At 43.3% G+C, this 24,365-nt stretch overlaps 2 protein-coding genes across 8 annotated transcripts; one reads left to right on the top strand and one right to left on the bottom strand.

The window, feature by feature from the left end:
* Window positions 1-2,690: 2,690 nt before the first annotated feature.
* Window positions 2,691-15,133, top strand: sgsm3 (small G protein signaling modulator 3). 4 transcript variants are annotated; one of them, XM_053442946.1, is made up of 22 exons: window positions 2,691-2,929; window positions 6,314-6,403; window positions 6,653-6,738; window positions 7,081-7,144; window positions 7,839-8,050; window positions 8,228-8,335; window positions 8,557-8,700; window positions 8,835-9,030; window positions 9,160-9,305; window positions 9,521-9,754; window positions 9,902-10,084; window positions 10,244-10,399; window positions 10,513-10,567; window positions 10,668-10,717; window positions 10,891-11,043; window positions 11,137-11,207; window positions 11,468-11,516; window positions 11,722-11,807; window positions 11,938-12,060; window positions 12,311-12,371; window positions 12,495-12,566; window positions 12,973-15,133. In XM_053442946.1, the coding sequence occupies exons 2-21, from the start codon at window positions 6,397-6,399 to the stop codon at window positions 12,564-12,566; spliced, it is 2,256 nt and encodes a 751-aa protein (XP_053298921.1). In that variant the 5' UTR covers window positions 2,691-2,929; window positions 6,314-6,396; the 3' UTR covers window positions 12,973-15,133. The 4 variants fall into 4 exon arrangements, with proteins under 4 accessions (XP_053298921.1, XP_053298920.1, XP_053298918.1 ...); XM_053442945.1 differs by having other exon boundaries at window positions 12,495-12,587; XM_053442943.1 differs by lacking the exon at window positions 12,495-12,566 and having other exon boundaries at window positions 2,692-2,929.
* On the bottom strand, window positions 14,697-22,741 carry gtpbp1 (GTP binding protein 1). Of its 4 annotated transcripts, XM_053442950.1 has the most exons (15): window positions 22,659-22,741; window positions 22,322-22,559; window positions 20,612-20,723; window positions 20,221-20,401; window positions 19,749-19,932; window positions 19,388-19,552; window positions 19,051-19,174; window positions 18,577-18,691; window positions 18,326-18,470; window positions 18,030-18,212; window positions 17,658-17,793; window positions 17,113-17,291; window positions 16,731-16,892; window positions 16,487-16,537; window positions 14,697-15,834 (listed from the first exon to the last, which is right to left on the bottom strand). In XM_053442950.1, exons 2-15 carry the CDS (start codon window positions 22,514-22,516, stop codon window positions 15,718-15,720), a joined length of 2,049 nt encoding a protein of 682 aa, XP_053298925.1. In that variant the 5' UTR covers window positions 22,517-22,559; window positions 22,659-22,741; the 3' UTR covers window positions 14,697-15,717. The 4 variants fall into 4 exon arrangements, with proteins under 4 accessions (XP_053298925.1, XP_053298922.1, XP_053298924.1 ...); XM_053442947.1 differs by having other exon boundaries at window positions 14,697-16,537; XM_053442949.1 differs by having other exon boundaries at window positions 14,697-16,537; window positions 20,612-20,720.
* Between the last annotated feature and the right edge of the window lie 1,624 nt (window positions 22,742-24,365).

The following is a 24,365-nucleotide window of genomic DNA, read 5'->3' as shown; positions in this document are numbered from 1 at the left end:
CAAGAGACGCAGCCGTGCCTATAGTCTATCCTCATAAGCATAAATGATGTAAATTATCCCAAAGCCAGAGGCCACATCATGCAGGTTACATAAACCTGTGTGCTCGGCGTTGCTTGAGGAGCCCCCCCCCCCCCCCCCCCCCCCCCCTGTGTGGCACGTAGATTGAATGTGTTCCGCTTTAGTGGTTTCAAGTTAGTCGAAAAAAATCAATGGACACAAGAGATACTGAAGACCCATTGGGATTTCATGATGAATGCTAGAAAAACATATAGACATATGGTAAAGAAAGCCATATTTGTAATGCATGCGTACACATAGAGAGTAAACATGAACACAGGCTCATTTTGATATGCATCACTGCATGCTGGCACGCATGCGTACACGTGGCCACGCACAGAAACACACACACACATGCACTTTCACATTTACATTTACAATAATCTACTCAAATATGCCCCACGAGGATGATTAAATGTGTCCTGCCTGATGTAATGCAACAGCGCCATCTCATGTCGTGAGGAAAGAATGCAACACTGCAGCAAACCAATCCACTGCGAACAAGTGGTTCTCTCTGTCTCCTTCTTCCTCTCCCCATCTGTCTGATGGTGTAACCTGCTGGTTCATCCGGGTCGATAAACTCTTTCACCTTCCAATGAGCATGTCAGTACCAATTCTCTCACGCGGATGTGTGTGCCTACAAGCTCCTGAGCCGAATGAAAAACCACCCACAAGGCCGTGAGGCTCCTGTTGCTTGATATAAACAATGTCCTACATCTTCTTTTAGTCCACATCTTCCTTTATGTTCTCTGCTGTCTTTCAACCATTAATCCCTCGCCATTCCTTCTTTATTCTCTTGTTCAGCCTTTTCTTATATATATTTTCTTCTCACACACACGTCCCTCATCACATGCATTTTCCCACCACGTGTCCTCCCACCCTCTGCACCTCCTGATCTCTGTCTGTCTCCTCATCCCCCCCCCCCAGCCACTGTCTGACATCACAGCAACAGCAGTGTGCGAGCCAGAGGCTTGCTCGACACTGTGCACGTCATTCCATCAATCCTGACCAGTGATCACAAGAGTAGCAGGTGAGGCAGGGGGGTGGGGGGGGAAGACGTGGCAGAGGGAGGCCGAGCCACACCCACGTCACTGGGATATGTATGGTGGAGGCAGTTTTAAGGCTACTTGGCCGTCTCGCTGTTGGCAAGGTCGGCTTTAGGCTGCAGCATTTTTAATGATGTGACTCACTGTGGCTTGGTGCAGCAAACTGAGCATGCAACAGGGTTAGAGACAGAGGGGCGTCATACTGATGTGTCATAGGGCAGAGGCAGGCGCGGGGAGGGGGCTAGAGGAAGATATCGTCTGAGGGAAGGGTAGGTGAAGTGAAAGAGACTTTTTAGGGAGAAGGACGAGATAACTTTTAACTGTGTGTAAGCCTGTGCAGGATGTAGTGGCAAGAGAAATCTGGACGAGTGAAGGAGGCACCCAGGAGGTGAGGGAAGGGATGGATTTGTGTAAGTGTAATGAAGACAGGGAGAGAGAAAGTGATTTACATTTTAAAGGATTATTGTCTCCTCAGCAGTCAGGAGGCTGTGCAATGAGTGCAAACACACACACACACAAACACACACACACACACACACACACACACACACACACACACACACACACACACACACACACACACACACACACACGTACACACTGGCAAATTCTCTCTCTACTGCAGTGTCCAAACAGTAGCTCCTGCTACACATGAATCTTCTCAGAGATAGGAGAATGGCATATCATTTCATTCTAATACCAACTTCCACTAACTAATGTATAGGATAACACAGACATGTTTGTATGCATGTGTGTGTGTGTGTGTGTGTGTGTGTGTGTGTGTGTGTGTGTGTTTGTGTGTGTGTGTTTGTGTGTGTGTGTGTGTGTGATGGGGGGGGATGTAGAGTGGGAGGATAGCAGCTTGTTGGGGCTGTAATTAAAGAACCTTACATAAAGTCTTTCTTTTGATGGCTGAGCTGTAACGATGGTGCCCAGAAGCTTCACTACACACACTGCAGACATCTTGTGGGGCAAGAGTGTAAAAGCACAAGTGGGAACAGTCACAATAATCACAAGGCTAAAGATTCAGTGTTGGAACAATTAATGAAACACTTCTGCTTCCTTCATGTATTATGCATGTAATGTATTTATCTTTTGAAAGGCATTTTAACATCTTCTGTCACTTAAAATCTGCACTTTGAGCTGCACTTCTTGTATGAAAGTAGCTGTTCAAATAAAGTTTACAATTATGTTAATATTATTATATTCAAATTGGTTTGTAATTATTTATTATAGTCTGCCTTAATTTTTTTGGTTTGTAAAGCTTAATTTTTCCTCCTCTTCATCTTTTTTATGATGATTATTATTAATTTTACTATTATTATGACGTGAAGCTTTTTCCTCTCTTCTTGTCAGTTTATTCAAATATTATGATTCTTAAAAACTCAAAGGTTAAAACGTGTCTTTCCGAATGTGAAACGAACACACACACAGATCGTGCTCCATGTTTTCTGCTCACGTTGTGTCTCGGGACGTGTTGTGCTGCCTGGAGGCGAGTGAGGAAACAGAGGTAGAAAAAAAATGAATGAGTGGAACAAACCTACGTCATCAGCCTACGTCACCTATCCCTCAGCGGAAGGATACTTTCTCCCCCGAGTAGTAGTTCCGGGATGTGGGACTACTTCTCGGGATTGGATGGGGATAACGTTGACGGGCGTAAGGATACGACGGGGCTACGCGTCGCTAGCAGGTGCACTGCGCAGGGAAACGAGGAATAACACGGGAGGAACGAGTCCGCGGCTGACGGGGTGTTTTACCGTTAAAACCACCGAGGTCCCGTCACACCACGCAACGGAACCCCGCGCTTCCACCGGAGTAATGTCACGGTAAGTCCGCAGAGCCAGGCCGCTAGAGGCCGTGATGTGTCCGGTTGGCTAGAGGCTAACGGTAGCATGCGCTGCTAACAGCTGACGACCCCACCGAGTGATTGACAGATGTTGGTTGACACGTCATATGTTTTTATGTCGCGTCACGTGTAAATAAACGTAGATTCAGTAAGACATGATGATGTGTTTACAGCCCCCCCAACTGACGTCAGCAGGCGATTAATGAACCATTAAATTACTCTATGGGGGACCAGTGACGTCATGCGTGAACACTTAACACGAGTTACAGAAAATTTCGTTGCACCCCGTGTTGTGGTTTGATTCCTCACGTGCGTTTGTCTAGTGTGCAACTGTGCACAACATCATCTTCTATACAAACACACAAACAAAAAACGTTTGTACTTAAACGTTAGGGAGGACACTTATTGGCATAATACATCCACTAGCCACCTATCCAAACATTAACCATCCAATTAAATGCCTGACCTCAACCTAATTCTAACCAAAACCTAATTCTAACCTACACATAATAAGAACCTAACCCTAACCTAGACTAGATTCTAACTTAAACCTAACCCTAACCTAATTCTAACCCTTAAACCAAGTCTAAACCCTCAAACTGCCCATTGAAAAAGTGAGGACCGGTCAAAATGGCCTCATTCTGTAGGGTCTATGCTGAAATTGTACCTCGCAAAGGTATAAGTCCAGGAACATACACACACACACACACACACACACACACACACACACACACACACACACACAGACACACACATGTTAGATTGTGGGGTTTATTCGTTAAATAAATGATTGGACTTGAACTCCTTTTCAATTGTAATCATGTCACCTGCTCCTATTTTACTTATCCTTTGGATGAACATTACTTTCCAGGATTAGGGTTAGGGTTAGTATTTGTTTTATTCATATTGTTTTTTAATGGTTTCAGTGACGTACTTGGCTGCTGGTGGGTGGGTTTGTTCTGATGGGACAGGGGGTTGCAAAGCCCCTTCAGGCAGTTTAGTGCTAGTAACTGGACGTGAGAGCAGGATGTTTATCTTTGCTTTTCTTGCAGCAGGGTGTTAACCAGTGTGTGCAAACACGGGTGAACGCTGCCGCACCTCCACAATGGAAAACATCTTCTTTTGTTTTAGAGTAAGATGGAGAGACTCACTGTTTGAGTCTCTCCAGGTCTGCCAAGTTGACAGAATTAATTTGGTTTCCTCATTTGTGTTTGCAGGTGAAAAACTGTTAGTGTTCTTAGGGAGTTGCTCCAAAATCCCATCCCAGTTCTCCCCTGAGCTTCACACAGAACAGCTAGCCTGAAACTCCTTGGCCACCCTCCAAACCTCAAATTGATTTCTCATCTCTCTTAAGTCCTAAATCCCTCTTCAGATGCCACAAGTCTGCTGCTGGAATGAATCACTCTGGCAGAGCATCTGCGTGCTGGTGAGCCTCTTTTATAGGTTATGGCTGTTACGCTGTTGTGTCTGCCCTCGCATGTTGATTCTAAATACTGTCCCCCCTCGCTGCCGTACTGTGCTTTTCTCACACTTCAACATGTGTCAGTGATTTCATAGAGATGCATCGGTGTGTGAGACAGATGGGTTGGGGCTGAGGGACTGAGCAGGAACCATAAACTGTGTATAAAACTTCCTCTCATTACCCAGAATTCATGCCTAAATAACAAACCTGGTTATTTTGGTCCGTCTCCCATTCATAAACATTGAGGAGGCGGTATTAATGACTTGTACTGCAGCCAGCCACCAGGTGGCGATCAATATGCTTTGGCTTTGCTTTTTGGAAGCTGCAGTGTCATCCATCTTTATACACAGTCTACAGCAGGAACCAGAGACATTATTACCATCACTGTAGAAGTGTTAGTGATATGACTGACAACAGGATGTCTTGATGATATTGGAATATAAAGTTGTCCCCCCCCCACACCCCCCCTTCATGGCTCGATCAGCGCTTTGGCTCTGATTTAAATACATTTGTGTGGTTGTTTTATAATTAAAAAAATTTTTATTATTCCGTATGCTCAGAATTAATTTTGGCAACAGGTTTGCGTTCATCTTTTGGACCCGCTTTCTTTAGCTTTGACTTCAAGATTTAACATGTTTATATGGAACGTATGTTTGTAGTTCTGCCAATCTGATCTCACTCTGTGTATCATGTAAAACAGTGTAGCCTAGTAGAATTTGGTTAGAAAAATCCAGGATCATAAAAACATTTATTTTAAGGATTATAAGAAGTAGGTACTAAATTAATGTTTATGGACAGAGAAATACTCACAGAAGCGACTATAAACATTTTTTATTATTTTATTTTAGGCAGTGCTGGCTGACTGTTATGAGAAGAGCTTTTGAAATGTCGCTTTACCAAGAATAAAAGTGTGAGCGCTCTGGATGGCTGCACTGTATCTAGAGGAGAGATAATAGTAGTGTTAAAGGTTAGATTCCTTATATTCTCCCATAATCAACCTCATTGTTTAATTCATTACTCTCCTAATAATATGCTTGTTATTTCTTAATTGAATCATTAGAATTGCAAAGACATATTTTGACTGTGTTTTGATAGCGTGCATTAAAACCAGATTTGTAATTAGATGTAAAAGAGTGGATGAAAGCTATAAAATAATTGTGTATGCACAAGTTTGTTTCTTTAACTCACCGGAACAATAAACTATATTTATTTACATATATATATATATATATATATATATATAAAAGTGATTTTCATTTTTTTAATTATGTGCTTGCCAGTATAACAATATGCATCTATTGTTTGGTTATTTAATGTACAAGAAAAGTTGTTGTCAGGGTCTCTGTTTTAGAAGCACCTCCCTTCCTAAAAAGATAAGATCAAATCCTCTCTGCACAAGCTGTTCACTGAGATGACAATAATGAATAGTGAATATCCTCTTTATTCTAAATTTCTAGTTCAGAATCCTCTGAGAGTAATCTCAAAGACCACTAGTTAATTTAGCCCCAGGACGTTCGCTGTTTGAAAGTAGAGTATGAAAACACGTCCGAAGTCAAGTGAGGTAAACGGCCTCTAGGAAGTGCATCAGTCACATGGCTTTGAGAAGAAATGTCCCTCTTTTTCTTTCTCAGTATCATTTCCTCTCCTCCTAACATTTATTAACCCTGAGTCATTGCTTGGTACAACACTGTTTGAAGACTATGCTGTTTCTTCACTGTTGAGGTACTTGGAAAAAGATTTCAGAGCCACAGTAGTTCTTAGGTTTTGGATAGGCAGGTTTATAGAGGGCTCAGTATCATTTACATGTAGTATTAATGGCTGGGGCTCTAGTGCTTGTTGTTAGAACGGGCCAAGGATTTAACCACCAAATGTTTTCTCTTCCTCTGTTTGTTCTGTCTACAGAGCAGATACCATCGGCTGACCTTTTCTCTCCGGAGTGACTGCGTTCTCCACAATAAGAAGCCACTCACTCAACTACCAACAAAATGTCCGGTATGGATTTTTAAAGTTTAAAGAGAGTGCCTGTGAATTTCTGTGAATCAACAACGTTCACAACTGCCCTTTGACTATTCAGCATTAACAGTGTATTTGATTTGTTCTATTAAATTTCTTCAAAAGTTATACCTTATACTCTCTAATTGTTGTTTTATCCAGGTTTGTTGTTTTAAAAATTCCCTCAATGTCTTTATATTAGTTTCAGTTTAAATGACAATGTTTCTAATACATGATTCTGTGTTTTAGGAACCTACACACCCGCCCCGGGGGGGCCATTCTCTGCTCTCACTCCAAGTATGTGGCCTCAGGACATCTTGGCCAAGTACCATCAAGTGAGGACGACTTTTAATGTTGATACAGCATTAATAGCATGTTTTTCTTTTTGCTAACAACAAATACAGATTTAAAATAATATGAGATGCCAAACATCAAAACAGCAGAAAACTAGATTTCAAGGAACGACCCATCTACATAGTCCGACGGAATATCAAGATGAACAAAAATGCCTCAGTAGCTTCGCCATCATGTGACATTTGACATCGGGCATGTGTTTGCTAACTGAAATTGAAGATGCTTATAAAAGCTGCGGCCGCCATTAGCCACATATTTTACTGTCACCTCTTTTCTATGACACGTGGCCTAATGAATCGCATGTTATGTGTTCGTCTCCACAGAAAACCTCATCAGAGCAGCCAGAACTCCATTATGATGAGTTTGGCTTCAGAGTGGACACTGAAGGTAATACCTGTTCACATATGCACCCGTTAGTTCTGTCTTCACCCTTCCTTTTCCCACAATGATAACATTTACATGAGAGCATGTGATCTCAAGGGTAATGTCTAAAACTACCTAAGATTCTCTTTTGGTATTTCCTGTGTGAATTAAGATCATGTTTACTGCCTGTTTTTATTTAATTATTTACTAAATTTCTAGTACATAGACATAATTGTATGTAAACAACAGTATGGCTCCAATCCCAGAGGTCTTGGCCTCTTATTTCCAGGGTTAAAAAAGGGAGTAAAGTCTTAAATATACCAGGGTGGCAGGCTAGGCTACTTCACCTATCTTCATTTTTGGGGAAGTCTTAGTTATTCTGGGATTGTTATATTCTTTCATACCCTCTGCAATTCGGATATTCCTTATTTTCTCCCGTACTTCGTAAAGATCTTCAAAAAATCTTAAATTACCTTTTCTGAAACCTGCAGAACACTTGACATTTGCATCACCTACTGACTTTCATTCATTTCTCTCTCTTCTCTCTTGTTCCTCTATCATGTTTGGTTACATTACAGTTCTTCTTGCTATCATCTTCCAATATTCCATCCTCCTCAATTCAGGAGTTCACATGGTGCCTAGCTGTGTTAACCTTACATTTCAAGAAGTCTTAGAACCAGACAAACCAAATCCTGATGCCTCTCTTCTCTCTCCCCAGACGCTGGGGAACCCAGGTCCTGGCTTGGCGCTGAAGGCTCCCCCCAGCGTGAAGATCCACAGCAGCGATTGCGCTGGCAAGCCCACCTGGAGTTCACCCACAACCACACGGTGGGTGACCTGACCTGGGAGCTCATTGACCCTGTGCTTCCCCGCTCCGAGCGTCTGCGTTCTCTGGTGCTCGGTGGCATACCTCACAGCATGAGGCCACAGGTAAGTGAACTTGCACAGCAGGGGTTAGCTATTTGTGGTGTTTACTAACAGTGGTAAATATTGGGGGGGAAATACTGCCCAGAATTGTCATAGAGAATACATAAAAATCTGTTACTTTGGGCTGTGGACATTTTAGTAATTTCCAAGGACAAGTTTGAAAGATTTTCTGTCTTCTAGCTTTGGATGCGGCTTTCTGGAGCGCTGCAGAAAAAGAGGACCACTGAGATCTCATACAGAGAAATCATTAAGAACAGCTCCAATGAAGACTCCTCCACAGCCAAACAGGTACCACATCCCAAACTACATGTCCACGTGTAACAAACACAATCTCTCTGGTTATACAAAGCACTGAAGCATAGTATTCTTAAGATCTCTTGAAATTACTTCAATGGAAATACATATTCAGTACAGTAATACACTGCTCAGTTTAATAATCATTACCTCCCTTTTTCAATTGATCCTTATAATTTCTACGTAATCATTCCTTGTCTACGCCTGTCCCTCAGATAGAGAAGGACCTCTTACGGACAATGCCAACCAATGCATGTTTCAACACTATGACCAGTGTTGGAGTGCCGAGGCTCAGACGGGTATTGAGAGGTCTAGCCTGGCTCTACCCGGACATCGGGTACTGTCAGGGTACCGGGATGGTGAGAATACCTACTGTGCATACTGAAGCTTTTTTAAGTGTATATTTAATTCCCCGGTTACTTTATTAACCTTTTCCATATCCACTGCTCTTTGTATTCCCCCCCCCCGTCACCTCTCTGCTTGATCGCTCCAGGTGGTGTCCTGTCTCCTGCTCTTTCTTGAGGAGGAGGACGCCCTATGGATGATGTGTGCCCTGATCGAAGACCTTCTCCCTCCATCCTACTTCTCCTCCACTCTGCTCGGTGTCCAAACGGACCAGAGGGTTCTCCGCCAGCTCATTGTTCAGTACCTACCAGCCCTCGACCGCCTTCTGCAGGAGCATGACATAGGTCAGGATTGGTTTTAGGAAAGAGCGTGAAAATGTGGTTCATAATTAGTGGACATTAATTGAAAACAAATTAAGTATTTAGTATAAACAGTCAATACAATATCTTATCCCCTCCTCTTTACACATCCAGAGCTGTCGCTGATCACACTCCATTGGTTCCTGACATCATTTGCCAGTGTGGTGGACATCCGTCTGCTGCTTAGGATCTGGGATCTGCTCTACTACCAGGGCTCATTGGTGCTCTTCCAGGTCACACTGGGGATGCTCAAGATCAAGGTATCTGCTCTGAACCGTTTCCTGAGTCTTAGCTCTCTATTGCAATTTAACTAACTAATAATGTGTGCTGTGCTGCTTCAGAGTTACTTTATTGTTTCAGTCACTCAGTAACTGATTATGTTAATAGTTTCTAATATTTGTACAGTAAAGTGTATAATGCTAATAAGGCCAACTTAGTAGTATTAATCCAAATAAAATTTCTTCCCCGACTCCAGGAGGAGGAGCTTGTATCCTCAGAGAACTCTGCTTCCATCTTTAATACTCTGTCGGACCTGCCGAGCCAGCTGAGAGATGGACCTGCAGTTCTTGGGGAAGCTATGAGGCTAGCGGGGACTCTGTCCCAGGAAACTCTGGACGCCCACCGACATAAGCACCAAGCCTATATCCTAAATGAACAGGCGCAGCTCAGCAATGGGAACAACCCAACACACAACACAAATCTCAACAAGGTCAGTTGGTGTCAAGCTTCTGTTCGAGCTGTGATAAAAAATGTAACTAGACACATATGGACCGATTAGGAGGTTTATGTGACCATTGTTTTTTTTATTAAAGTAATAAAAAACAAATAATTCACTTTGTATTTGTTTTACGAGCAGGTGGTGAGAAGACAGTCGCTGCGCAGGAAGTCCACCCTGAGCTCCCTGTTGTTTGGGGAGGATGAGGCAGATTCTCTCAAATCTAAGAACATAAAGCAGACGGAGCTGGTCGCTGCCCTGCGAGAGGCCATAACCCGGACTGCAGAGCACTTCCACTGTCTGGACCCGTGTCACTCCAGCACTGTGAGTTCAGACACGTCAACACGAGAACAGTGGGCCTTGTTGTAGACTGAGAATAAACTGAAATAGGAAAACCTACCTCTTATAGCTATTAGTAAAGATGCCTATTTTCCTGAATTATTTGAGTTCATTGTTACCTGACGTCCCACCTTGTCTCTCTAGGACCTGACTCCTGACTACTCCATGGAGAGCCACCAGCGAGACCATGAGAACTTCCTGGTTGTGTCCCGGAACCGGCGGAGAAGGGCGAAGGCTTTGTTGGATTTCGAGCGACACGATGACGACGAACTGGGCTTCAGAAAGAATGACATCATCACTGTGAGTCTTTACTTGCACACAATACATACGTCTTGATGTTTCCACTCATGACAACTGTGCATGACACCCATCACCTTAATGCTTATCCAAGTATTTGTATCTTTCTCCCTCAGATCATCTCACAAAAGGATGAACACTGTTGGGTTGGGGATCTGAACGGCCTCCGAGGTGCGTGTCCTCCTCGTCTGTAACTATTGCCATCCGGATATTTGATTCATATATTCTGTGATGCAGCTCATTTGACCTCAATATGTATTCTTTGTAACAGGCTGGTTTCCAGCTAAGTTTGTGGAGATCCTTGATGAAAGAAGCAAAGAGGTAAAGAAGAATTTACTTTTGAGCTTGATTCTGCATTTGGCTTCAGGCCATTTCATTTCCGTTGAACCATGTGATGTTTGTCTGTTTTCTTCTTTATTTCTTCATGTCCACATTCCAGTCCCCCTGAATTCAAATTCAAGTGTCCTAATCATTGACTTCTCATCTGTCTCCAGTATTCATTAGCAGGTGATGACTCAGTGACAGAGGCAGTGACAGACCTGGCCAGAGGCACATTGTGTCCGGCACTAAAGGCCATTTTCCAGCATGGTCTCAAGAAGCCGTCTATACTGGGAGGACCCTGTCACCCTTGGTTATACATAGAGGAGGTAGGACAGTGTCTTTTTAGTGCACATGGAAGCATATTGCACACTAGCTAACATTTCATTTGTATCATTCTTCCTCTTCTGGTTGTCTCTCAGGCGGCCAGTAGAGAGGTGGAGAGGGACTTCAACTCTGTCTACTCAAGACTGGTGCTATGTAAAACTTACAGGTAGAACATAGACACTCATGGTGTTTTCATTAGTTCTGTATTAACAGGAGCAATTAGTAATGAGTGTGATCAGTGATTCACTTGACTCAATTCACATCAGATGATATTGTCTGTTAAGAACATAAATAGAGAACTGACTCTTGTCTACATGCACAGGGTGATGATAATGTGGTTTGACAAGGGAAACCCGCCTTTGAGAAATTCGCCTTCAGCAGTTTAATATTATAAAGTAACAATTTATTGTCCTTGGCATTTACCAGATTAGATGAAGATGGGAAAGTACTAACACCAGAGGAGCTGCTATACAGAGTGAGTCATCAATGTGTAAAGCAAAAGCTATTTTCATCTTGCTCAATGTAAAATGCATCAAGTCTATGAAAGTAAAATATTTTGTCATTTGTTTTCTTTGTACTTGAAAGTTTTTTTCTCCGCTTCCAGCAATTAGGATTATTCTTTGATGTAGTTGGTGAAGGTTAGAGGAAAGTACATGAGCGCCCTCTGTTGACTCTTTCAGGCAGTGCAGTCAGTCAACATGAGCCACGACACGGCACACGCTCAGATGGATGTCAAGTTCAGGTCTCTGATCTGCGTCGGCCTCAAGTGAGTTTTCCAAACTAACACACTCACAGGATTGAAATCCTATGTGTCAGTCTATACTGAATATCAGTTATTACAGGTTTAAAACGTGCAGATCTACACATGTTGAGTCCACATGTGTCTGTTTCACCAGTGAGCAGGTGCTACACTTGTGGCTGGAGGTGTTGTGTTCCAGCATGGCTGCTGTAGAGAAATGGTATCACCCCTGGTCGTTCCTGCGTAGTCCTGGATGGGTTCAGATCAAATGTGAGCTCAGGTAAGAAAACCCTAAATCTCAGCGAGAGGATTCAAGTGGTAGAATGTGGAAACTTTAACTAATTAAAGCTGGTTCAAGAGGATAAGGTGCTGGCTGACTCAGCTCTGAATTCCCGATTTTTGTGTCCACCCACTATCTTTATCTATCTGTACAACACTATTGAGTAGTTTGAAAATATGGTTTCAAAAGTAAGACACATGATCAGACCAATAAAACAGATAAAGACCAGTCTGCTGCTGTGTTTCCTCAGGGTCCTCTCAAAGTTCGCCTTCAGTCTCTCCCAGGATTGTGAGCTACCCGACAAAAAACAGGTGAGCACAGCAGATTGCCTCAGTATCATCTTAGCAAACAGAAGTGAGCACGTCTCACTATTCAAAGACAACTTATTAGTATTCAGGAGAGAGCAAAACCCCTGTGACTTTATACTGTTTCAGAAATCCACTCTTCTCAAAGCAGAAGTTATGGATGTGCTGGTTCAGCATCACCTCTTTAGTTGGGATCTCTAGGTAACGTGCGCATGAGACAAAGTAAGAGATGCTATAGCGCAGTCATTAGTTCCACTAGTTTGTCAACCTACTGATTCAAGAATTCATATCAATCAAATGATTTCTCTTTTTCTGTCGTTCTTTTTAATCAAATTGTCTCAAATTTGTATTTTTGTGGATTTGTTATACACTCGACAAAGTGTAAGTCGTTGTCCTATAGCAAAACACATTAGTGCACTACTCTCTCTATATCTTAAATATTTAACTAGTCTCTTGCAAGACTCCAGTCAGTGAAGCCATAAGGATTTTCCAATCAGCATTAGCTGTCAAAGAGAAAATAGTTCCTTTAAATTGCTGACAGGAGTCTGGCAAGAAGTCCGTGTGCTGTTGCTTCTGGGTTTAGCTAAATGACATTTCTCTTTTCCAGGAGAAGGAGCAGAGGCCGTTGAAAGAAGGCGTGCAGGACATGTTGGTGAAACATCACCTCTTCAGCTGGGACATTGATGGATAGACACCCAGCTACACATGGCTGAGTCCCACCCCGTCCTCTGCTTCCGTTTATATTTGATGTCTCCTCACTCGTTTCCTACAGACTGTCCATCATAAACGCAACACTACTGTCTGCTACGTGAAGTGACCGCTTCACAGACACTCCATAATGACCACTGAAACCCTCACGTCACCACAAAGGTCGACTGGTTTGTATGAGCTGAATCATGTGTGCATTGAGATGCATACTTTATTTTTATTCAGACCATCTATAGGAGGTTTCCCTACATATAAAAAGGCCAGGCACTCCTCTAGTACAGAACAGTCTGTACTTTCTGGACTGGAACATTTCTGGAGAACTGACTACACTGAGCTTTCAGCTTTGGAGCGAGACATGCAGTCCGTTCTCCATCTACGTTAAAGGCAGCAGCAGGTGATCCCAAACACTGGGCCTTTCTAACACAGTCCCAAATTCCACATCAGCCTGTAAACTTCCCTCAATGAAAACCAAAGCAGAACATTCCTGAACACGGAGGCGTAAAGTTACTTATTATTTTAGAGGAATGTTAATTACCTCATTATCATGAATTCCCCCAAATATTCCAGTAAACACTAATGTTGCACACACCGAGTAAAGCCTTTTCAAATTGTGATACAAGACGATGGGAATGTGTGCTACCTGAACAGTGGTAGTGTGCAGTCTGCACTTGTATGACATGTTGTAAATGAAGCAGATGCTTTTTGTGTTACAATCTACAGTAAATAAATGTTACATATATATATATAGGTGTGTGTGTATATACAGTGGGTCCTAAATTCAATTTGTAATGTTTTTTGTGTGTAAACATATCTGTCAACTAAATGTGTACTTGCAAGTTTAAGAAATTCAACATAGGATTTAATTAATCTAATTTAATTTAAAAGGTCTTTAAAAAAACAGCGGGTCGCCTGTAACTTGTGGACCAAAAGTTGGGACTTGAGCAAGTTAATGTTAACAAAGCTAAATGACTTTATTTTGTAATGCAAAAAGAAGCTCTATATTCACTTGTTTCATTTTCAGCAGTTGCATTTTGGGATACTTGCTACATACAGAAACTAGAATGGCAGTCAGTCGTGCCCAAACCTCCGCCAAGGCCCAAGACCCCTTCATGAAACCACATTTCAATTCACTGAAACCACATTTCACACCCTCCTATCAGGCCAGTCTTCATTCTATTTCAAGATCAATTAATTATTTTCTGAGAAATCAATGAACAAGTTGAAAACCGCCTTCTTGCAATATTGGAGAAGGTGAAAATATGATCTACAATTTCTACGGGGGCTTTCTACAGTTATGACCATGCCCTCCTTAAAATCGAATGTGAAGTGGCCCAGTTGTTTTTTCGTAATCCTGCAAACTGACAAACGTGTGAGAACCAACCTCCTTGGGCGGAGGTAACAACAGATCAGTGGAATGTGTTGCTGTTCTTGGCATGAAGCTTGAAACTGTCGTGTACTTTAAGTGATTTCTTTCAGATGTGCAAAAAAACACAATCATCCAAATTATTTTTACAAGATTGTAGCTATGGTAGCCTGTAAATTAAATGTGTCACAGTACATTTTGAGAAACTCGTCCATTCCTTCTCCAGTTGAAGTCAAATTATTTTTTCACTCCGACAGATGCATGTTTAGATTATTTTAATACACAATTAGAAATATGTAGATGCCCAGATTTAAGAAGAGACTCTGTTGAAAAGTTCAGTAAAGCCTGTTTATTAACGTTCAGGTTTTATAGCGGCAAAGTTTGAAATTGTTACAACATGTTAACAGCAACCGGCCTTAACGCATGGAGCACTAGAGTTACAGGTATCACTGCGAGTACTGCATGTTCTCAAATCATGGACAACTGTTGGAATGATGGGATTATGTGCTGTATTTGTTTGTACTTACACTTATTGGAATACGGAGTGTGCGTGGATATGAGTGACGGTGGAAGCATCAGATACGACTTGAGTTTTAAAAGCGCAGACGAGAGCAGGAGGAAAAACCTTCAGACCATCTGAAAGCCAACGTTCTGCATGTATGCTGCTGAATAAATAACTGACAATTATAAAACGTAACAGCTTATACTTTCTATATATATATATATATATCTAGAATTTGAAATCACTGTGCCCTCTGCTACATTCACTTGGGATTTGCATACATTTGTACAGTGGCATCGTTCCAAACAGAGCACTACTAACAGCTATTCAACATATGCAGTATAAATAGAACATGAATTGTTTTTCATTGCAAATACACAGGGAATGCAGGGGGGGGGGGGGTATTTATAGCTGCTCATATTGGTACTAGACCCTCCCCACCGCTGACACTGAGCCAGAGAACTGACTTAAAGATTCCAACAACAGAATTACATAAATCAGCATCCAGAGTGAGGCTAACCTCAGAAACCTCACTGTTTGCAATTATCCAAATCATTCAACAACGCAAAGGCGGCAGACATTAAAATACAGAAAGGGTGCATGCCTTCCTGGAGTTCCCTTTTTAAAAAACAATAAGACCGGGTGTAAAATCAAAATGAAAAGGCAAGAAGTAGTTGGACTAAGGAGAGTGTCTTTCTGCCAATCTCTCATGGTTGGTGGGATGAAGACACTTGGTGGAGTGATCGCAGAGGGAGACTTGCGCGGAAGAGGAGGAAAGCTCAGCAGCCTCCCGTCCCCGAGGAGGACGGAGCTGCTGTCGAGTTGGCGCTGCTGTTCTGGCCTTTTCCCTTGTGCCTCTGGCCCCCCCGTCGCCTCCCGCCTCCTCCAGACTTTGGCTACGAAGGGGAGACAAACATTGTTACGGCAAAACTCAAATGTTTGACATTTAACTGGTTCTTCGAGCTGTGGTTGGACTGACGGCTGACGCACAGTTAAATTCAAAAGTCCTGTAATGTAGAAATCTGTACTGAGTCCTGGTGGACTTTTATGGCCCAAATTCTACTCTTTATTTTGGGATATCTGCTAATAACGAGTCTGATCCCAACCTTAATATAATTAATTTCATCGGTTAAAGTCTATATGTTCACTTTGTTGAGGTTGTACCAATGAAAGTAAAGTTTGGAGAATAATCAATCACATGAATCAAAACACCAAGATGTCTTACTCTTGATTTTTTTGTTTATTCTTGGCGCTGCAGAATCAACCGTTTCACTGGTGGACGCACATTTGTGTTACAGAGATTTGTTTCTTTGCTCATAAATTATTTCAGACAAGACGACGGCACGCGGAGAGCAGACAAATCTAGTTAAGGCCTGTCATCAAGTTTATTGGTTCCAGCTGAAACAATGAATCTGCAGCTCAAACCGAGAAGCTGAGCAGACACCACCCAACCTTCAAGACTGCTGAGGTACCAGCTCCAGAATCTTGTTTTGGTAAATCAAAAACACTCCCATTTTTCTGGCTCTTTTTTAAATTAACCCATTTTACCTTGTTCTCTTTGTTGCCCTCCTTTATCTGAGGGTCTTCATCCCCCTCTCCCTTATGGAGCCAGTCAGGAAAGCGGAGTGTGAAGGAGCGACGAGACAAAATTAGAGTTTGGGATGAAATGAGGCAAAATCGAGCAGAAAGTAAAGGATGGAAAAGGAGAGAGAGGGGTAATGTTAGGACAAGTACATTCAAAGACAGAAAATCCACAGTATATTTGCAGCACATCCATTGACTTGTGACTCACTGCTTGTGTGGTGTTCGGTCCCGCCGGCTGTGCTATCGTCGCTACGTCGTCGCCGGCCACCGCGGTGCCGTCCTCTTTTCGGAGCGGCACCTTTTTTGTCGACTGCATTTTGATTTGCGGCGGTTTGGAATTTGACGGCAAGTTGTTGGTGGATTGCAGCAGCTGAAGGGAATGTGAGTAAATAAGTGAGTCTCTCTGAGAGGTAAAGAAATCGGATTTAAACAAAACTATATCTCAGTCTGAGGCCCTATCTCACTGGAAGATGTCTCACAAGGCAGCAGGTAAAATAATTATTAACAAGGCGAATCCTACATTTGTGGATCATCGGGATTACAGATTCCCTTCAGGGAAAGTTTGCCCGTCTTGCAGAAGGCTTTGCTACCTTAGTGATGGTCCCCACAGCCTTGGTGCGACCCTCTCTGAAGACCAGCCTCTGGTCACAGTGCAGATACTCGGGCGTCTTGATGAAGCGAAAGTGGACAGAAGCCTTGTCCCCTGTTCGTAGGCAGTCCCTGTTCATGGACAAGATGGTGGCGGTCTGCCTGATGCTGCCACAGTGGACTGAGTGGGGATCAGACGGGAGAACAGGAGGACGACAGGGAGATGTGAGTTTATACTGGAGAGCAACAATGAATCACACGTGTACCGAGTAATGCTCTGTAGCCTCATCAGTGTGCACAGGGCTTGAGGACATTTTGTTCATTTGTTCAAATGTCCTCAAATATTAAATGTTATTGGAAAACAAGATACAAAACTTGAACGTCCTGTCATGAACATGAATCTGCAGAGGAACGTGTGGATCCTCTTGTGGATGTGCTGCTTAACAACCATCCCAACCGTAGAGGACCCATAGAAACATTTGGGTGAAGACATCTTGTAAAACAGACTTTTATCATTCAGGGGCAGCAGAAATGAGCCTTGACCCACCCATGGCCTGGTATCTGGGGGATATCGTGGTGGGGTGGTGCAGCACCAGGATCTCGGCCTCAAACTCCCAAGTGGCCTGTGGGCTCAACTTCGGGGACACCATCACCATTCCTTTCCTTATGGATGAACGCTTGATCTATACAAAGAGTCGTGTGGAAAGAGGGGTTGAGACAACAGGAGACGGAGGAAGACACAACTGTTCCTTTAATAATTATGGCTCCAGATCATTTTAAATCCTTGCTGCTGAGACTAGATTATATTGAGACCATGATGTGGATACAGAATCAGCTTAACAAACATTACATTATACACGTATGCAATCCCAAACTTCACCACTACTAGTCCTCCTGTGGGAGACGGTTCCCCTCCTACCTTTTTGAGAGCAAACGAGGCGGTCTGGCCTCCTCGGACCTCCTTCACGGGCATTCTCTTGCGGTGGATTGATTTGACGGCGATAGGGATGAAACTGCCCAGGGGGTCCGGCCCCAGCAGCATGGTATCATTCAGGCGTATGAGTCCACGTAAAGTAGTTCCTGAAACTACGGTGCCCACTCCCTGAGATATTAAAGGAACAAAACTGATGGTTAACGTGAGCATTGGGTAGATTTATCAATAATTCGACAAAGTAAGGTGTATTAAGTGTTGTGTGTTGTGATTGGTCTGAGCACCGGCACGGAGTAGGTGTCGTCTATCTGGAACTCTGCCGGCTGATCGTCTCGGTAGGACGTCCTGGAGGAGAGCAGGTTGAGGAACATCTTGAGCAGGTCCATGTTCTCCCCGCTCACATTGGAAATCTGAAAGATGGGACACATCCTGGAAAGACACAAACACACACACACGTTACAAAGGGGCCTTTTCACTGTTATTGCTCTAAAAGTCCAGTTCAAGTATTTTATTACACTGGATTAAAGTTTGAAACCTCTCAGAGCTGAAGTTTGATGCTGTGACTATGACGTCGTCCTTGTTCTGCACCAGGACCGGGATCTTCCTACAACCGGGAGACTTCAGTAACCTCTGGAGCAGCTTCAGTGTTTCTGTTAGAAGGAGAAGAAAGAATTACACCACAAAGCCTGATACGGAGAAGGACACATTACAGTCAGGTTGTGTTAGAAGAATCAGCCACACTGCGTAGATGAAATATCAATTTTGGACTTGTCCCAGTAGGTCGAGCTCATATTACTGGGACCAAAGAGCTCTTTTCTTGCATGAGAAGAATCGTTGGTGTAGACTGTATCGCCACCTGCTGGCCTGACAGGACTGTTTCAGCATTTGTTTTAGTTGTTGTGTTTGCATTTGGACAGAGATAATTTCCTAATATAACGATTTCTTTTAAAACAGAGGGGGGAAGTTATGTTATTATTATCCATAGTGTCGACAATGAGAGGGGACTGACCTTGTAGGATGTTGGCTGGACACATGTCTATCTTGGTTACCACCACAAACACGGGCACATTCAGAGCGAGGGCCAGGCCCAGGTGCTCTTTGGTCATCCCCACGATACCTGCGTTACTGCCCACCTGCGGGGGGGGGGGGGGGGGCAGAGAACTTCATTTCTATACTCTACTTTTAAAGACACTGTTTATAGACACATTAAGAAATAATAACATGTAGTTAGCCTTTTTGTAATATAGAGCACGGTCATGATATTTAATTGCCTCATGCAAATTTTCTTTTGCCCCCAAACACCAGATAGAGCCATATCTCCCCCCCCCCCGCTCCTCCTTGCTGACCATGAGCATGCAGAAGTCGGGCAGGTGTCCAGTCATCCCAAACACAGTAGTCTTGAGGTATTTCTCGTGGCCGGCCAGGTCTATGAAGGTTATGACCTTGGAGGACTTCTCGCAGATTTTGGTCCAGTCCAGGCTTCCCCCATGACTGTCTGGTTTGTTCACCACCTAGGGACAGACGGAGGGGGGTTCAATTCCCAGCAGTCACACTGTCCATATGCTAGTTCGCACAAAATTCCATTCAACGTGTAGTCAAGCATTTCACTGTACAGCACGAAAATCAATAACCAACCACTGCTTTAAGTGTTTAACAATTACAATTCTTTTAGCATCAACCCAGCCAGCCGACCTCCCTGGCCCTAACCTGTCCCTCCTGGTCGAAGCCCAGGATGTCGTTGCCCACACTGCTGGTCCTGCCACTCTCCATCTCGTGCTTGTGCCTGAAGAGCTTCTGGCGGGCGAAGCCCCGGCCGTTGTCCAGCTCTCCATGCGTCAACACCCCGAGGAGAGTACTCTTTCCAGCGTCCACGTTCCCCACCACTGCAACCCTGGAGAACCAAAACATCATTTCAACATTTCAATCATTTCAACAAGGAAAACATAACTGAGACATGTCTGGTTAAAAGGATATGTCATGAAAAAGGTAATCTACCAAAAAGAGAGAAAAACACAACTGTACAATTGTCAAGAACTTAATTTTTACAACATACATGATATATATTTCTAATCTGAAAAACTAGAACTGAGGGAGGCTAACACTGCTGGAAAACTGGAGGAAAGACTTCTCCTGTCCAACTGGTAAATGAAAAAAAACTATGTGCTCTCTGACCACTCACCTGACCTCCAGGAAGTCCAGCTCGCCCACACGCCTGCGGATCAGATAGTCGTGCACCAGACCTGCGGCCTCGCTGCGCTCTCGGAGTGGAATGAGGTCGGCGTCCAGCTGCTCACACATCGAGTGCACTGTGGCCACAGAGGCCTCCATATCTGTCTTATCCAGTCCCCAGTCACCACCATCTGACAGAGGGATGGAGGAGGAACAAGAGGTAAGTACATATAACAACACACAGCCCTGTGATTTGTTATGAAATGACAGACTGAAACACGGGTAAGGAGGGAACTTTGATTCACAAAGACACTGATGTCACACTAATATAAATGTCATTTTCCAAATAAGGTCAAAAGGATGATGAATAATTTGCGTCACGTGCACAGTGTGTTTCTCACCTGAGCCCATCCCGACCACGTAGATGGTCTCTCCACATCCCTCCTCCATCCGGTCCCGGAGCTGGCGCAGTAACGAGTCATACTGCTCTCCATTGGGGCAAACCAGAGCCTGCTGGTGGTTCACAGAAAGAAAGGAAACAAGATCAATGAACACTGCTGCTGTTATGACAAGATGGTTGTTGGACTGATGCAAACATTAGAGGGGATTCCCTCATATGTGGCTGCTCCCAACAGGGACTGGACTTTAGAGTCTGCTTCACTCAGGACCTTTCCCCGGCAGTAGAACGTTTGAAAGCTGTTCTCCACACACAAACACAGCTGTCTCCTTTCCCATTACACACCCCAAGGTTACATGTAAACACACAAGTGTTATCGATGTTTTAACAGATGGAAAAGCTATAGATTCCAACCATTACCGAGGTAAAGCGGTATCAGGGTGTTCACTAAGATTAAAGTTTGACCAAAATCATTTCTCTCACTACTTTTTGTTGTATTTTCTATAAAAACAGTGAAACAACTAGATGAACTCTACAATTATACCTCAAATATCACATGAGCAGTGTAGTGGGACTTTTGGTTACTCTATTAAGATCAACAACAGAGGGTTGTCCCTTGAAAATCTGATTACGATTCAGTTATAACCTTTAAAAGTGACATGTACAACAATAATAATAATAATAATAATAATGCAAAAATAATTACACTAAAAGGCCCGAAGTGAGGTGTCACATGAATGATCTCAATATAAGTACAGTAATCCAGTTATTCTTCTTCTTCTGACATTTAATGACAGTTGGCAAACAACTTATCGGCGCATTACCGCCACCATCTGTGAGTCAGAATGGATATTTACCTAAATTCTGTTATAGATTCCTGTGTTTTTTTAGAAACCTGAATATCGACCTATATCCTGCATCACCCGAGGCCCTCTGTAATATCTCTCTCAGACTTAATTCCAAACTGTTTCTTTGGAGAGAGTTTTTAAGGGTCTGTCTCTGTCGAGGGTTTTGTGGACAGACTAAAAACATCTGCTCCCCTGTCACATCTGCCTGTCCAGTATCTTCAGGGGGCTGTTTACACCTGTAAGACCAAACCTCATGTTTGATACCATCACCTCCTCCCCTTGAGTCTCTGATGGTTGTTCTCGGTTCACCTACTTTCTTCTGCACGTTTAAAAGTTATTGGTTTATTGATGTTAAAGTTTGAGTCAGGCGGACGCAGAGTGATGACACGAGCCAAAGGTGACCAAGGAGCGGCCTCCCTGACGCAGCAGCTGTTTGCACGTTCCAACGCTGTCATGTCAACACGTCAACACACACATGTATGTAAACATCAGCTGGAGGATCCCACCTCGGGTGTGCAGCTGCTGCCTTGTGTGTCATCATGGCGGCGGGTTCCATCGTGTTGTGGTCGCGTTCCCTCAGACACAGAATGAACAGCTACACATACCTGCCGTGTTAGCATATGGTTGTTCCCTGAGTGATGGATAATCCCAACACTACGGCTAGGCTAACGTTAGCTGCGGTGTTGTTATGCTAGTGCAACAACACAACTCCAGACCGCCCACAAACCCAGTGGTGTGTGCAGTGTATTACTAAGGAGCAGCTAACCGTGTGTTTGCTAATAACACAGTATTTGTTTCATTCATTCGTTAGCAGCAGCAGCAGCAGGTAGCTAACGTTAGCCCAACGGTCCAGGGGCCTAGCTTACCTTGTTGGTGAAGTCGACACCGCGGTGCTCGGGCACGCCGTTGATCAGGTCCTCGTCCTCGCAGCTCTCGTCCCCGGCGTCGTCCCCGCAGCCTCCCCGGTCCGGAGCGAAGATACTCGCGGGGGCCAGAGCGTCCGCCAGCGGGTTGTAGACCGGGCTCGCACCGGGCTCTTTCGCCGCAGCTAGCGATGCCATGTCTGTGCCAGTGTTGAGTCTGTAGCTGTTGATGTTTTTCCTCCTGACAACCAAACACACACAAACACACACACGCTGGTCAAAGCACCACTAGCGTTGATGAGCCAACACCGAGTCAAACACTTGAAGTCTGAATATTTACCTTTAGAATCACACGCGGTTTATTGGTGCGTCAGTTTGTGTTCAAGCCATTTCACATAATATGATAATCCGCCTCATTCATAATAATAAATAAGGCTCGCGTGTACACGCCCACGTCCTGGCTGTCCCCCAATAGTGTCTCAGGGTCTAGGAATATGAAAACTGTGGACCAATCACAGCGAGGGGGCGTTCCATATGATTACAGGCTGACCAGGTGTAATCGCAGTGAAACTTCAGTTGATGCAACTTTGCTGAGACAAATGTAATGAACTTATGTAATAATACAATAATAACAATAACAACTTCTTCTGATCTAATCACTTAGATGCTCCTATCAAAGTCCACACTTTATATTTTACTGTTTAATTTAACGTGATAATCAAAAACAACTTCATCGAACAGTCAACGATAAGACAAATATAGGGATTCTCGAATTGCACTTTCAACAAACTTAAGTTTGAAAGAATTCCACATAAACAATGCTGCACAGTAGTGTAACTTCAGTTGATGCAACTTTCATGAAACAGATGTAATGCTATATAGTAATCAAATAGTAATAAAGTAATAACTTCACAACACTTTCCTGTTATCTGGTCACTTTGAGTTAAGTTTCAGTTCATATCAAAGTCGACTCATTCAACAGTTGGTACCGGTCCTTTTAAAACATTTTAACATTTTACTTAGGAATATGATGCAATGAGCATTGAATTGGAGTTGACGATCTAAAACAACTTAATTTAACAGAATCAACGACAAGGCAAACCTAGTGATACTGGAATTACACTTTGCTCATTGTAATTTCATCATCCTTCACCAGTGGTGTATTGTTCAACAGAGTGGGCGATGTTGTGTTGGGAAACAATCCAGGAAGTCCCCTCGTTGCTCTGCTAAATATGAATACAACCAGGGATAAATAAGACACACAAAACACACTAAAACAAATGATGACCATGAGACAGTGAAGGTGTGAAGCTACTGTGTTATAACAGCTCTTACTGCAAAGACCTTGATTTATTTGAGTTCTCCATGACCTCCATGACGTCTCTGTGATATTCAGCTCATCTCCTCAAAATGTCTTCACATTTCTACATCATCTCTACCGGCTGATAATGTAAAGATGTGTGGAAATATTCACGAAGGTTTATTGATTGGCTATTTATTGACATGCAGGGTTTCAAAGAGTATTATGATTAGGGGTATATCATAATGGATGTAACATAAGTACTATGTGTATATATATTGCAGCTACTAACTGTCTATAGACTAGTTCTTAGGTTAAGAAGAAATGTGACGCGTCTCTATGCCTCATCGAACGTCTGATGCAAGATCTGCATTTCCCAGTAGTGACCGAAGCGCATTATCTTCCCAGTTACGTCAAGTGGAGAGATAAACCTTCAGATTCAATCACATGACGTGGGAGGCACTTCTCTGTGTGTTGAGGAGCAGGTCAACATTAAACCAGCTGTGGCTCGGATAGTGTCCATTCTTTGGATCTGAAAACCTGCCTGTGTCTGTGACTGTGTGTCTGTCTGTCAGTGAACATAAAAGCAGATGGGATGTTAGTAATCAGGAGACCTTTAGTTAATCAGCAGAGACGATAAGAAACCTCTGAAGTTATTTTAAGTATAATAATCACAGAGGCTTTGAATATTGTATTGTAGCTTAGTTTTTGTAAGCTAATGGTTAGTACACACACACACACACACAC

This window comes from Pleuronectes platessa, chromosome 16 (genome assembly GCF_947347685.1).
Source record: "Pleuronectes platessa chromosome 16, fPlePla1.1, whole genome shotgun sequence".
Taxonomy (NCBI): Eukaryota; Metazoa; Chordata; class Actinopteri; order Pleuronectiformes; family Pleuronectidae; genus Pleuronectes; species Pleuronectes platessa.
Note: the sequence above shows the minus strand (reverse complement) of the source record. Positions and strands in the feature narration are given on the sequence as shown.

What these genes read in the sequence shown, in the direction of transcription:
- sgsm3 (XM_053442943.1), top strand. An exon ending in TCTGCAGGAGCATGACATAG is followed by an intron (nt 9,031 to 9,159) that starts GTCAGGATTGGT and finishes TTACACATCCAG; the next exon opens with AGCTGTCGCTGATCACACTC. An exon ending in TTGATGAAAGAAGCAAAGAG is followed by an intron (nt 10,718 to 10,890) that starts GTAAAGAAGAAT and finishes ATCTGTCTCCAG; the next exon opens with TATTCATTAGCAGGTGATGA.
- gtpbp1 (XM_053442947.1), bottom strand. Translation starts at nt 22,516, where the DNA reads ATGGCATCGCTAGCTGCGGCGAAAGAGCCCGGTGCGAGCCCGGTCTAC. An exon ending in ACGACACCTACTCCGTGCCG is followed by an intron (nt 18,213 to 18,325) that starts GTGCTCAGACCA and finishes TTAATATCTCAG; the next exon opens with GGAGTGGGCACCGTAGTTTC. An exon ending in GACCGAACACCACACAAGCA is followed by an intron (nt 16,538 to 16,730) that starts GTGAGTCACAAG and finishes TGGCTCCATAAG; the next exon opens with GGAGAGGGGGATGAAGACCC.